Source organism: Panulirus ornatus, chromosome 71, assembly GCF_036320965.1.
Source record: "Panulirus ornatus isolate Po-2019 chromosome 71, ASM3632096v1, whole genome shotgun sequence".
NCBI classification, from domain to species: domain Eukaryota; kingdom Metazoa; phylum Arthropoda; class Malacostraca; order Decapoda; family Palinuridae; genus Panulirus; species Panulirus ornatus.
In genome coordinates this window covers 15590319-15604518 of record NC_092294.1, presented here as the reverse complement: position 1 = coordinate 15604518, position 14200 = coordinate 15590319, and the positions used below count along the sequence as shown (strand labels likewise).

The 14200-nt window shown below is 37.9% G+C and overlaps 1 protein-coding gene across 2 annotated transcripts; it reads left to right on the top strand.

Moving 5' to 3' along the window:
* The first annotated feature begins 157 nt into the window (after positions 1-157).
* Positions 158-7766, top strand: LOC139747991 (uncharacterized). 2 transcript variants are annotated; one of them, XM_071660522.1, is made up of 5 exons: positions 158-322; positions 3396-3612; positions 3731-3923; positions 5768-5880; positions 7517-7766. In XM_071660522.1, the coding sequence occupies exons 2-5, from the start codon at positions 3457-3459 to the stop codon at positions 7574-7576; spliced, it is 522 nt and encodes a 173-aa protein (XP_071516623.1). In that variant the 5' UTR covers positions 158-322; positions 3396-3456; the 3' UTR covers positions 7577-7766. The 2 variants fall into 2 exon arrangements, with proteins under 2 accessions (XP_071516623.1, XP_071516624.1); XM_071660523.1 differs by having other exon boundaries at positions 3370-3612.
* The last annotated feature ends 6434 nt before the right edge of the window (positions 7767-14200 follow it).

Here is a 14200-nt window from a genome sequence, read left to right as displayed (position 1 = left end):
TTTACTAAATAATGCCATAGACAGCCAATAAATCCACATGAAATTAAATAAATTACAATTTTTAAATAAAATGGGTAAAGAAAATTCTCTTATTTATCATACAAATGGTAATAAGTTTTTAATTTTCTCCATAATGTAAAGGGGATCAAGTAATGTAGCCATGACCCTGAAATCCTGTGTTTGGTTCTACTGTCCTTTCATATTTTAGGCGATTAATCCCAGGAAAAAGGCTTATGTATCGCCCTAGGTCATGACCGTAAGCTTGCCATGCATCTATGGATGTTACTGAATACAATTACATGGAGTGTCAGTCAATGGGACCGTAAGTAATGGCGATTTGAAGTTGTTGGGGGTGAAGATGACTTGGGAGAATGACTCTTGCTCATCTTTATTCGGTGGTGATGTGAAATGTCTTTCTCTCCCAGGGGGGGTTTAAGGGAGGCAGTCAAGGGCGTGGGTAGAAATGTGACAGGAGTCGTCCATGACTCAGGGTTCTTGCTGGTTTGTCTTCCTGATGGTGATGGCGGGTGGCCATGGTCTGCTTCGTCCCCTTTCGTTACATTATTGGGCCAGTTATCCCCAAAATATATTAAAGAAATGAATAAATGTTTTATTTGACCTCTATTCTATCCCGCTTCTATCCATTAGTCATCCAAGGTGCCTGTAAACGTTGTGTATGGCATGGAAAAGTTTTTTACTTTGCAAGACTTTCTACCTTTTAAATTAGTTATATAATAAATTGTCTTATCGTAATTATCAGGTATTAAAGACACTATCTTTGAGCTATTCATAAGTTTTATAATCATTTCATATAATGGAAGGTGACCGAGTACTTTCTGATGTAGTTTAAACTTCATTGTTATTAGATCATTCGTCTTACTACGGCTATACTTTCATTCTTAAGCAATTTGTTTGTATTGTAGTTAATTGTAATGTGTGTTTACACCTGGAGAAATTTTTACTTGTTATTTACTCTTATAATAACTCGCGTTAAAAGTGACATATCAAAAATTTAGGTTGTGAAGTTATTTACCCTTAACTTATGGTAACTCATGTTAAATTTGACGTAACAAAAGTTTCAGTTCACTTGGTAGAATTCTTCCTACTGAGATAAAGAGTTTTCATCAGTATATGCGAATTTTTGAAGATTACGCTTAAAAAACATTTTTTTCACATATACTTTTCACTTTCGCTTGTCCAGTTTTTATGTGTGTATATGTATGTATATGTTAATGTGTATATATTTGCATGTATGGACGTTTATGTGTACATGAGTGGATGGGCTATTCTTCATCTGTTTCCTGGCGCTACCTTGCTGATGCAGGAGACAGCGATTAAGGATTATAATATTTGTAATAGTGTAGTTCTCTTTGTAAATGACTTACCAAAATCATGCAAGCCTGAGTTTGGCATGGCAGTCACAGAAGAAAGGGTATCCTCTGGTACTGCCACAGTTTTTGTCTTTTCAGTTATCCTTACACTTGTTTGTCCGCCGTTATCACAGCTTTACCTTTCATTATACACCATCATTGTTGTCATCTTGATAATGGTTCCCCTCATATCATGAAGCCTCATCATACTTGTTTTGTATGAACACATTAGACCTCTCATCATACATTATCATATCACCTCATCACCTTCCAGATCATGACAGTTGTCTACCCTCTGTCCTTATGATATGTAATCCATCAAATTGAATTGCAAGACAGAATTCCCTGTATCGTAACCCTAATCACGGGAGAGTTATCACACACGACCTTGTCAACTAGGAAGCAGCACAATAATGAATGCAACATGTAATGATTTGCATACAGTGGGATTCAACACCCTGACGTAGCTTTAGCAATTAGCATACAATGGCAGGCATGCCGAGGCATGGCAGAGCAACAGAATGCTCTGTTTGTTGAGCTTAACTTTTGCTGTAGAGGTATAACCTGTTATTATTAAGAGTGTATAAATCCTCCTATAAATCATATACATATTTTTATTTTGCACAAGTCCATTTGGTTGAAGCAATTAATTAATTTCATTCTTTTAGAATTCATTTAAAAATGAACCAATGGAATTGTAAGCAAAGGGTTCACTTTCTTGTCAGATTAGTTTTTAAAGAGGGACAAGGTAATTGGGATGTAAGTTTGAATGGAGAAAAATTGGAGGAAGTGAAGTGTTTCAGATATCTGGGTGTGGATTTAGCAGCAGTGGGAACCATGGAAGCAGAAGTGAGTCAAGGAAGGGGGAGGGGGTGCAAAGGTTCTAGCTAGAGTGATGAAGAATGTGTGGAATGAGTGGGAAGGTTCTAGGAGTGATGAAGAATGTGTGGAATGAGAGAACATTATCTCAGAAAGCAAAAATGGATATGTTTAAAGGAATAGTGGTTCCAACAATATTATATGGTGGCAAGGCATGGGCTATTGATAGAGTTGTAAGGAGAAGGGTGGATGTGTTGGAAATGAAATGTTTGAGGACAATATGTGGTGTGAGGTGGTTTGATCAAGTAAGTAATGAAACAGTAAGGGAGATGTGGAAACATAAAGAGTGTGGTTGAGAGAGCAGAAGAGGGTGTATTGAAATGGTTTGGACATAAGGAGTGAATGAGTGAGGAAAGATTGACAAAGAGGATATATGTGTCAGAGGTGGAGGGAACAATGAAAGGTGGGAGACCAGATTGGAGGTAGAAGAATGGAGTGAAAAAGATTTTGAGTGATCGGGGCCTGAACATACAAGAGGGTGAGATGGGTGCAAGGAATAGAGTGAATTGTAACAATGTGGTATACCTGGGTTGAGGTCCTATCAGTGAACTGAACCAGGGCATGTGAAACGTCTAGGGTAAACCATGGAAAGGTCTGTGGAGCTTGGATGTGGATAGGGAGCTGTGGTTTTGGTGCATGACACATGAAAGCTAGAGACTGAATGTGAACAAATGTGACCTTTTTTTGTTTGTTTTCATGGTACTACCTAGCTGAAGCAGGGTGTAGCGATGCTGTTTGCTATGGGGCAGGGTAGCAGTGAGTAGGGATGAAGGCAAGCAAGTGTTTGTCTATAGGTGTGCGTCTATGTATGTGTATGTATGTATATGTGTACATGCTGATATTTATGTGTATCTGCATGTATCGGCATTTATGTATATATATGCGTATATGAGTGGGTGGGCTATTCTTTGTCTGTTTCCTGATGCGGGAAACAGTGGTCAAGTATAATAAACAACAGATAACTAATTTTTCTGAAGTTAACCTTTAGAGATTTTACATTTTACCTGTCATGATCAAAGCCTCTTCATTCGTCAGAATTCTTGAGTTACTTTTGGCAACTTGTACAACCTGTAAATTTCATGGGTACATAAAATATACATTAATGCACCCTTGGCAATAGAGATCAATTGCCATTCTTCTTTGCAGGTATCCACACCCTGAACCTTGATTATTATTGAAAGAAAAAGTTCAGTTGTTGATAATAAAAATGGATGGTTATCCATCCAAGCTGGCAGGTGAGCTACATACCTTCACTTACGGCAACACCACTCAGCATTTTGCGTCAGCTGGGGTCTCTACACCTGTTCAGCCCATGACATCCACTCCTCCATATATAACACAACAAACTCATACATCAAGCCAGGTATGTACAAATATTTAGGGTACATTTATTGAAATTTCTATTGTTGTGTTTATACTGGTTTTTGAGTGTATCTCTGTGTATCATGGCATGATACTTTTTTAACCCATTATTTTCACAGCTAGAGGGCAAGACAAGCATGACAGCACCTGGAACCAGCTTGCAAGATGATTTTAATGAAGGGGCTGTTGTTGGAGGAGGTGGGGGACGTAAGAAGAAAAAGAAGCAGAAAAGTGGTGATGATTCTGGTACTTCTGTAAAAGCAGAAGATGACCTCGTTGATGCTACCATACCATTACTGTCAGAAAATCAAGGTTTGCAAAGCCTGTTTATATGATATATTTTTGTAAATGCCTTTTCAAAGGCTAGGAACATATTACAGGTAATGTATTTGGTTCCTGTACACTTACACTTTTATAGGAAGACTCATCCCACCAGCAGATTGAGGGAAAATAAAACTGAATTATAATATAATGGTTTCTTAGAGTATCCATTAGATTAAAATGGCTGATGTGCCAAGATAAACCCCTTCTGTTACACAGCTAGGTGGCATGGATGTCAATCTACAAACATAATTTCCTGCCTCAAGTTGATTACTCTGCACTTTGCTGGATATGTTTGCAGGCCATGGATGACAGCCTATAGGATGAGTGAAGTCTGGGAAAGCCAGCAATGGAACTTTAAAAATGATACTGAGTATTTTGAAGGTTTGTTAAACGTGTTTGATGATACAGTGGCAGATGTAGGGTGTTTTGGCTGGGGTGGAGTGCAAAGTGAGAGGGTCAGGGAGAAGTGAAAGGTTTGCGGATTATGAAGTCTGGCAAGGCAGTTGAATTTATTGAGAAAGGGGGTGACTGTGTTGTTGATTGGTTGATAAGGATATTCACTGTGTGTATGAATCAGGGTGAAGTTCCTGAGGATTGGCAGGATGAATGAATAGTGCCATTATACAAAGGCAAAGGGGATAAAGGTGAGTCTTCAAACTACAGAGGCATAAGTTTGTTGAGTATTCCTGGGAAATTGTATGGGAGGGTATTGATTGAGAGGGTGAAGGTATGTACAGAGTGTCAGATTTGGGAGGAGCAGTGTGATTTCAGAAGTGGTAGGGGATGTTTGCTTTGAAGAATGTGTGTGAGAAATACTTAAAAAAAAGGTGGATTTCTATGTAGCATGTATGGATCTAGAGAAGACATGATACGGTTGATTGAGATGCTTTTTAGAAGATCTTAAGAATATATGGTGTGGAAGGTTAGTTGCTGGAAGCAGTGAAAAGTTTTTACTAAGGATGTAAGGCATATGTACGATTAGGAAGACAGGAGATTGATTGGTTCCCAGTGAAGGTCGGTCTGCAGCAGGGGTGTGTGATGTCCCCATGGTCGTTTAATTTGGTTGTGGTTAGGAAGGTAAGTGCTAGAGTTTTGGAGAGAGGGGCGAGTATGCAGTCTGTTGGGGATGTAAGGGCCTAGGAAGTGAGTCAGTTGTTGTATGCCAATAATACAGCTGTGGTGACTGATTCAAGTGAGAAAGTTCAGAAGTTGGTGACTGAGTTTGGAAAAGTGTGTGAAAGTTGAGAGTAAATTTGAATAAGAGCAAGGTTATTATGTTCAGCAGGGTTGAGGGACAAGTTGATTGGGATGTAACCATAGAAGCAGAAAACGGTGTGTTGAAATGGTTTGGACATATGGAGAGAATGACCGAGTAAAGGTTGACAAAGAGGATATATGTGTCAAAGGTAGAGGGAGCAAGGAGAAGCGGGAGAGCAAATTGGAGTTGGAAGGATGGAGTGAAAAATATTTTAAGTGATCGGGGCCTGAATATACAGGAGGGTGAGAGGCGTGCAAGGGATAGAGTGAATTAGAACGATGTGGTTTACTGGGGTCGACGTGCTGTCAATGGACTGAACCAGGGCATGTGAAATGTCTGGGGTAAATCATGGAAAGGTGTGTGGACCTGGATGTGGATAGGGGGCTGTGGTTTTGATGCATTACACATGACAATTAGAGACTGAGTGTGGCCTTTTTTGTCTGTTTTTTCCATCAAGAGAATTTAACAAGAATATGATATTTAATATTGGACCTGATGCTTTAAAGAGATTGATGGCTTTGCTTACTTGCACTCCATTTCTTAATACACATATTTTTTTCTTTAATCCTTTCAGGTGTGGAAGATCTATTCCCTGCATCTCTGCCACCACCAGGTGGAACAGTAGTGGGTGGCCAGTACCTTCTCAATAATTCCCTGCTTGATCAAATCCTCACTGAAAAGAAAATGGTTAGTGTACAAGCTGAAACTGAGTAAGGAGGGAAATTCAGCATGTGAAAATTCTTTCAACACCCACATCTTTCTTAGACTCAGTACACTTCACTTTGTGTTAATTCTGATCTTTGAGCTATTTAATAAAAAGGAATTTTTTTTTTTATTGTACTTGGGAGCTATGTATTTCTACAATCTCAAGGGCACTAGCAGCTGACCACAAGCTGTGCATAGTGCATTGCAGTGATTGTTCTTTTATTCACAAATGAAACCACTTTTATATTAGCTGAGATGGCATGGACAACTGAATGCCCTAATCAAGGTCATCTGATTCATTAATACATAACTACGCAAACAAACACACACAATGAGTTGAGAAAAGTGTGTGAATGGAAAAAGTTGGGAGTAAATATGAATAAGAGCAAGATTATTCGGTTCAGCAGAGTTGAGGAACTAGTAAGTTGGGATGTAAGTTTGAATGGAGAAAAATTGGAGGAAGTGAACTGTTTTAGATATCTGGGAGTGGACTTGGAAGCGAGTCTTCGGGTGGGGGAGGGGGCAAATGTTCTGGGAACGATGAAGAATGTGTGGAAGGAAAGAGCGTTATCTTGAAGAGCAAAAATGGGTATGTTTGAAGGAATAATAGTTCCAACAATATTATATGTTTGCAAAGCATGGTCTGTAGATAGGGTTGTACAGAGAAGGGTGGATGTGTCAGAAATGAGATGTTTGAGGACAATATGTGATGTGAGCCGGTTTGATCAAGTAAGTAATGAAATGGTGAGAGAGGTGTGATAATAAATAGGGTGTTTGAGAGAGAAGAAAAGGGTGTGTTGAAATGGTTTGGACATATGAAGAAAATGAGTGAGGAAAGGTTGACAAAGAGTATATATGTGTCAGAGGTGGAGGGAACAAGGAGAAGTGGGAGACCAAGTGGGAGGTGGAAGAATGGAGTGAAAATGATTTGAGCTATCGGGGCCTGAACATGCAGGAGGGTTAAAAGCATGCATGGAATAGAGTGAATTGGAACGATGTGGTATACTGGAGTCAATGTGCTGTCAATGGACTGAACCAGGGCATGTGAAATGTCTTGGGTAAACTATGGAAAGGTCTGTGATGCCTGGTTGTGGATAAGGAGCTGTGGTTTCACTGCATTACACAAATCAATATGGATGGCCCATGAATGCATCATGATCAGTAATGCTAACTGCTATGCCATGGATGTCCATAAAAACTAAAGTGATGGCTCACTTTGCAACTCTCACTAACCCTCCCAATACCCAGATGGGTAGTATTGGTAATGTACCTCCCTGGTCATTGGCTGCCTACCAACTACTACCTACCTCATAAATGTCTTTTTGTTCATTTATTTGATAGTTCTTTTAAGTATAGGAAAGATAAGAATGTAATAGATAGGCTTAGCTGATGAAATACATGATTAGATAGAATGCTCATTATAAGTACTGTACATTTACACAACTTGTTCTGTCCACTTTATTAGTCCGCATCTTGATTACAGCACTTATAGTTTTGCATCAAGATGAAGTACACACGAATGATATTGAAAGATTGGAGATGATGTTGCATGCTATAATGTTACTAGATTTTTCACTGCTTGAGGTATCGTAACTAAAGATAATTCTTTACATTTCAGCAAATACTGCAGTCACCAGATGTAACTGAATTCTTGAAGAAACAAATGTCTAAGAAGTGAATGGTTACTTTTAGTTGTGTCAAATCAAAATCCTTTTTGGATTTCTACATAAAGACATGTATATAAGTGAGATATGTGACCATATTTTTTTAGCTTGCTTCTAGTTATTATGTAGTTTAATTATTGAATATCTTTATCACAAAAATTCAATGATAAAGGGATACTTAAGTAAACATGCATTATGCATTTACTGGACAATTTATTAATAAGCATTACTCATTAACCTTGTGTATATATATATATATATATATATATATATATATATATATATATATATATATATATATTTTTTTTTTATTGTTATACTTGATCGCCATTTCCCACATCTGCGAGGTAGCTCTAGGAAACAAGAAGAAAAATAGCCCATCCACTCATATACACTTATGTATACATAAATGCCCATACACGCACATAAACATACATGTACATATCAATATATACATATATATACATATGCAGACATACATGTATACACATGTACATACTCATACTTGCTTGCCTTCATCCATTCCTGGTGCTACCCCATCCCACAGAAAATAGCATCGCTTCAGTGAGGTAGCACCAGGAAAGTAGACAAAAAGGCTACATTCATTCACACTCAGTCTCTAGCTGTCATGTGTAATGCAGTAAAACCACAGCTCCCTTTCCACATCCCGGCCTCACAGAACTTTCCATGGTTTATCCCAGACGTTTCACATGCACTGGTTCAGTTCATTAACTACAAGTCAACCCAGGTATACCACATCGTTCCAATTTACCCCATCCCTTGCACGCCTCTCACCCTCTTGTATGTTTAAGTCCCAATCACTCAAAAAATGTTTCACTCAATCCTTCCACCTCCAGTTTGGTCTCCCATTTCCCTCTACCTCTTAACACATATATCCTCTTTGTCAACCTTTCCTCACTCATTCTCTCCATATGTCCAAACCATTTCAACACACCCTCTTCTGCTCTCTCAACCACACTCTTTATTTCCCCATCTCTCTTACCCTTTCATAACTTACTCGATCAAACCACCTCACATCACATATTGCACATATTTCATTTCCAACACATCCACCTTCAGAACCACATAATATTGTTGGAACTACTATTCCTTCAAACGTTCCCATTTTTGCTCTGCGATAATGTTCTCTCCTTCCACACATTCTTCATCGCTCCCAAAACCTTCGCCCCCTCCCCCACCCTGTGACTCCCTTCCATGGTTCCATTCGCTGCAAAGTCCACTCCTAGATATCTAAAACACTCCACTTCCTCCCTTCAAACTTACATCCCAATTAACTTGTCCCTCAACCCTGCTGAACCTAATAACCTTGATCTTATTCACATTAACTCAGCTTTCACCTTTCACACACTTTTCCAAACTCAGTCACCAGAGCTGTATAATCAGCGAACAACAACTGACTCACTTCCCAGGCTCTCTCATCCCCAACAGACTGCATATGTACCCTCTCTTTAAAACTGTAACATTTACCTTCCTAACTACCCCATCTATAAACAAATTAAACAACCATGGGGACGTCACACACCCCTGCCACAGACCAGCCTTCACTGGGAACTAATCACTCTACTATCTTCCTACTCATACACATGCCTTACATCCTTGGTAAAAACTTTTCACTGCTTCTAGCAGCTTACCTTCCAATGATCACATGTGAGAGTTTCTCAAACAGTGATCTCAGTTTGATTACCTTAGAGATGAATTTAGACTATGAAATAAATGATGACAAGCTCTTGATCCCTGATTACAGGTAAGCAAATTTTGAAAACATTAGACAAGAAATTTGCAGTAACAATTCGACAAAACTTCTTGAAATTTATACTTTAAAGGAAATGTGGAATAATTCTAAAAATACACAACTCAACATTGAAAATAAATATTCCACGAATTACAAAGAGAACTTGCAATCTTTCAAAACCATCATGAATGAATAAAAGAACAGGACTAATTCACCAAAATAAGAAAACATATTAGAAATTCAAGACATTGGAAACTGATGAAAATTGCCAAGAATTAATCAAAATCCAAAGACAGAGTAAGAATTTTATAAGACAAAATAAATGTGATGAAGAAAAAAGAATATCCTTCAAAGAATAATTCTAAGGAATTCTGCAAATATGACACAATAACCACTGACGACAAGGAAATGGCCTCTCCATATTAGATTATTCTTTTAACTCCGTATTCATAACTGAAGCAACATCTTGAATACCACAACCAGTAAAAATGTTTCAAGGTTCTGATGAAAAAGAGTTGAAGGTTAAAGAAATAAAGAGCTCGGAAGTACTTAAATACCTGGACAAATTGAATCCTAGCAAATCCCACAGCCTAGATAACTTGGCTCCTAGATTTTTAAAAGAGGTCAGGAGACAGCCGATAAACCCCATAAAAATGTTCAACAAATCTCGTCAGATGGTCGGGTGCCAACTGACTGGAAACTAGCAAATGTTACTCCTATATATAAAAAAGGAGACAAAAAGTGTCCTTTGCACTACTGCCCAATTAGCCTTACGTCAGTGTTAGAAAAAATGATATGATTAAATTGTCACATTTCTAGAACAAAATTTTATCAGACAACCAACACGGTTTCTGCTATAGAAGATCCTGCCTGATGAATCTGCTAGAATTTTTTAATGTTATTTATCACAACTGAGACGAAAAATTACTATCTGAAGTAGTATATTTACATTTCCAAAAGGCTTTCGATAAAGTACCTCAAGAGACTTTTACAAAAACTCAGAGCACATGGAATCGGTAAAGAACTAAGTACCGGAGGAAAGCAGCGTTTAGTATTAATCAGCAAAGGCCAAAAGGGTTGGTCATAGGCCCAATTCTTATCATAATATATGTTAATGACCTAGAACTTGGTCTCATATCTAAGGTAGAGCTGTAAACAGGTGGGACTGTGAAATGATTCAAAGAGATCTTAATTTACTGTGGTCAGACAGATGGCAAATGAAATTTAATGTAGACAAGTGTAAAGTTATGCACTTTGGACACAAGAATATACGTTACGAATACAAACTTTGGAAATTCTCTAATTAAAGTAAATAAAGAAATGGACCTCAGAGTTGTCATCAGCAACAATTTGAAATACACTAAACAGTGTCGAGCAGCAAGTAAAAGAGGTAACCAAATGTTAGGCTTCATAGCCAGGAACATTGGTTATAGGACACAGAAACAAGCCTCACACTTAATAATTCTCTGATAAGACCACACCTTGAATATGCAGTCCAGTTTTGGTCTCCAAACTTTAAAAAAGAGGAGGAAAAATTAGAGCAAGTACAAAGATGACAAAACTGAAACCATCCTTTAGAAATCTGGCATGTATAATTATGAAATAAATAAATATATATATATATTTGTTAAATTGGAGGTGGAAAGATGGAGTGAAAAAGATTTTGAGTGATCGGGGCCTGAACATGCAGGAGGGTGAAAGGCGTGCAAGGAATAGAGTGAATTGGAACGATGTGGTTTACCAGGGTCGATGTGCTGTCAATGGATTGAACCAGGGCATGTGAAGCGTCTGGGGTAAACCATGGAAAGTTCTGTGGGGCCTGGATGTGGAAAGGGAGCTGTGGTTTCAGTGCATTATTACATGACAGCTAGAGACTGAGTGTGAACGAATGGGGCCTTTGTTGTCTTTTTCTAGCGCTACCTCGCACACATGAGGGGGGAGGGGGTTGTTATTTCATGTGTGGCGAGGTGGTGATGGGAATAAATAAAGGCAGACTATGAATTATGTACATGTGTATATATGTATATGTCTGTGTGTGTATATATATATGTGTACATTGAGATGTATAGGTATGTATATTTGCGTGTGTGGACGTGTATGTATATACATGTGTTTGTGGGTGCGTTGGGCCAATATTTTTTTTTTTCAAACTATTCGCCATTTCCCGCATTACCAAGGTAGCGTTAAGAACAGAGGACTGTACCTTTGAGGGAACATCCTCACCTGGCCCCTTCTCTGTTCCCTCTTTTGGAAAATTAAAAAAAAAACGAGAGGGGAGGATTTCCAGCCCCCTGCTCCCTCCCCTTTAAGTCACCTTCTACGACACGCAGGGAATACGTGGGAAGTATTCTTTCTCCCCTATCCCCAGGGATATACATATATATATATTATCCCTGGGGATAGGGGAGAAAGAATACTTCCCACGTATTCCCTGCGTGTCGTAGAAGGCGACTAAAAAGGAAGGGAGCGGGGGGCTGGAAATCCTCCCCTCTCACTTTTTTTTTAATTTTCCAAAAGAAGGAACAGAGAAGGGGGCCAGATGAGGATATTCCCTCAAAGGCCCAGTCCACCGTTCTTAACGCTACCTCGCTAATGCGGGAAATGGTGAATAGTATGAAAGAAAGAAAGATATATATATATTTTTTTTTCTTTTTTTTTTCATACTATTCGCCATTTCCCGCATTAGCGAGGTAGCATTTAGAACAGAGGACTGGACCTTTGAGGGATTATCCTCACCTGGCCCCCTTCTCTGTACTTTCTTTTGGAAATTAAAAAAAAGATTTTTTTTGTGCAAAATCTGAACTTTTTGTACTCACTATATGCTCAGGTTTGTGGGGTTCATCTTTGGTCAGAATGTGAAACCATACACTGGTTCGTAAATGTCCTCAGATGTACTTAATTTAGCTTTTAATGCAAGTCTTAGGTAAAAGTACAAGATAGTTGTTATATAAAGTAAGTTTTCTCTTGTAATTTAGATATTGTCAAATTGCCAACTCATGCAGGATACTGAATTTTAAGCCTACGAGTGATTGAGAAGAGCAAGTCCTTCTGTAAATTCTTTTATTCCAGGTAATATGAGCAATGGAGACAAGGGCGATGATTCAGATCATCAGATTTTAATTTTTTTTCATGAAGTGAAAATGCAGTATCTTATACAAAAAATTATATTGTTGAATTTCTATTTGGTAGTTCCCAACTGGCTGAATGGTAGCATACTGCAGGTACAAAAAGCTCATCCTGACATGGATATTGGTCAATTTTTTTCAAAAAACTATTTAAATATTTCTTTTACAAGTGGTGTACAAGATTTAACCTGAAACAGTGTCCCACCCTTCCATCCTCATGTTACCTTTCAATAAATCTACTCCAGGCACACATACAAAAAAGTTTGTACGTGATTAAGCTCCTCTGTGAAGGAGATGCCAGCACAGTTGCAAACTACCATGCAGTATGCACATTCATTTTATGGTAAATTAATGATTACTAAAATATTAGTTTCTGCTGTGATGAATGGTTTTATTTGCATTTGTTCTTTTTATTCATACTTGGTTGCCATTTCCTGCATTAGCGAGGTAGTGCCAGGAAGATGAAAAAATGCTGCATCATATCATATCCATTCTCTAGCTGTCATGTGTAATGCACTGAAGCCACAGCTTTTTGCATTGGTATATTTGATAAATGAATGAACTAAAAACATTAGCTAACACTATCTTCAGTTTTACCTTTTCATGCCTGTACACTATTTTTCTACCGAATGAAAATTACCTCAACTGTGTTGCTCACTTAGAAATGTGGATTACATTTTAACTCAACATATATACCTGGTGTAACAACCACTATGTTACACAAGCCTAAAAGGAACATTTGTACAGAATAAGAAAGAAAAAGTTTATGAAGTTTCAATTTAAGTCTGGACTGATATTGAAATGTCAAGCTATATTTGTTTAGTTGTGTATAATTTGTGTTTTGCTTCAAGTGTTAATTTGGGCTTGTTTTTTGGATTTGTTATTAATGTTTTAAAGGAGTAGATTTATCAGATTCAGTTTAAATAGTTTATATTTTATTTTATCTCTGTACTTTTGTAAACTTTCAGCTGCATATATTCTGACAACCAGTGCAGAATGCAGAAGGTTTGTCAGACACAAATGTGTTTTTGTTTTGTTGGTTTTTGTGCGAGTCTGCTCAGACGTGCAAGTTTGAAGGAACATGCTATGAAGCCCTAGTGGTTTGAAGCATGGATACAGTTACCTATAGTGTTTTTTACTTGCTTCAAAATACTGTATGTTATGCCAGAAAAGAAAGAAAAACTATGTAAGGTTTGGTAGGAAAGATACAAGTGGAGTGAGGCCTTAGAACAGTTAACCAGCACTGGGATCCAGCATGAAGTAGAAAAGAAAGCTACAGAGAGACAGGAAAGACAACTGAGAATGTGGCTGGAGAAGGAGAAATTGCATGATTTAATGAAACGGATGCTTGAGAGAAAATGCAATTAAGAGTCTTCTACAGATTAAGCTTAGCAAAAAATTCATACATCCACATCAAGAGTAGAAGAGCCAAACTACTTCAACCATTCCATGTAATAATGTACGTGTGTAGCTATTTCTAAATGTCTGTAAAACGGAGTTTTATGCTTGTCTCAGTCCTAGTGCTTGAACTGGGGAGTTTTTCATTCCATTGTTTGGACTAAGACTGAAATGTTTAATTGGTATTTCTTAAGAATTGTGCTTCTACCTGAATTTTCTGATAACATTTACTTAATATAATTAATGAGTTTTGATTATCCTAATACCATCTTCACTCCTGCCAAAATTCAAATGAATAACAGTTCATTGCCATGGGCAAGTATGATAAAATATGAGATAAGCTAGCGCAAAGTATCAGTATA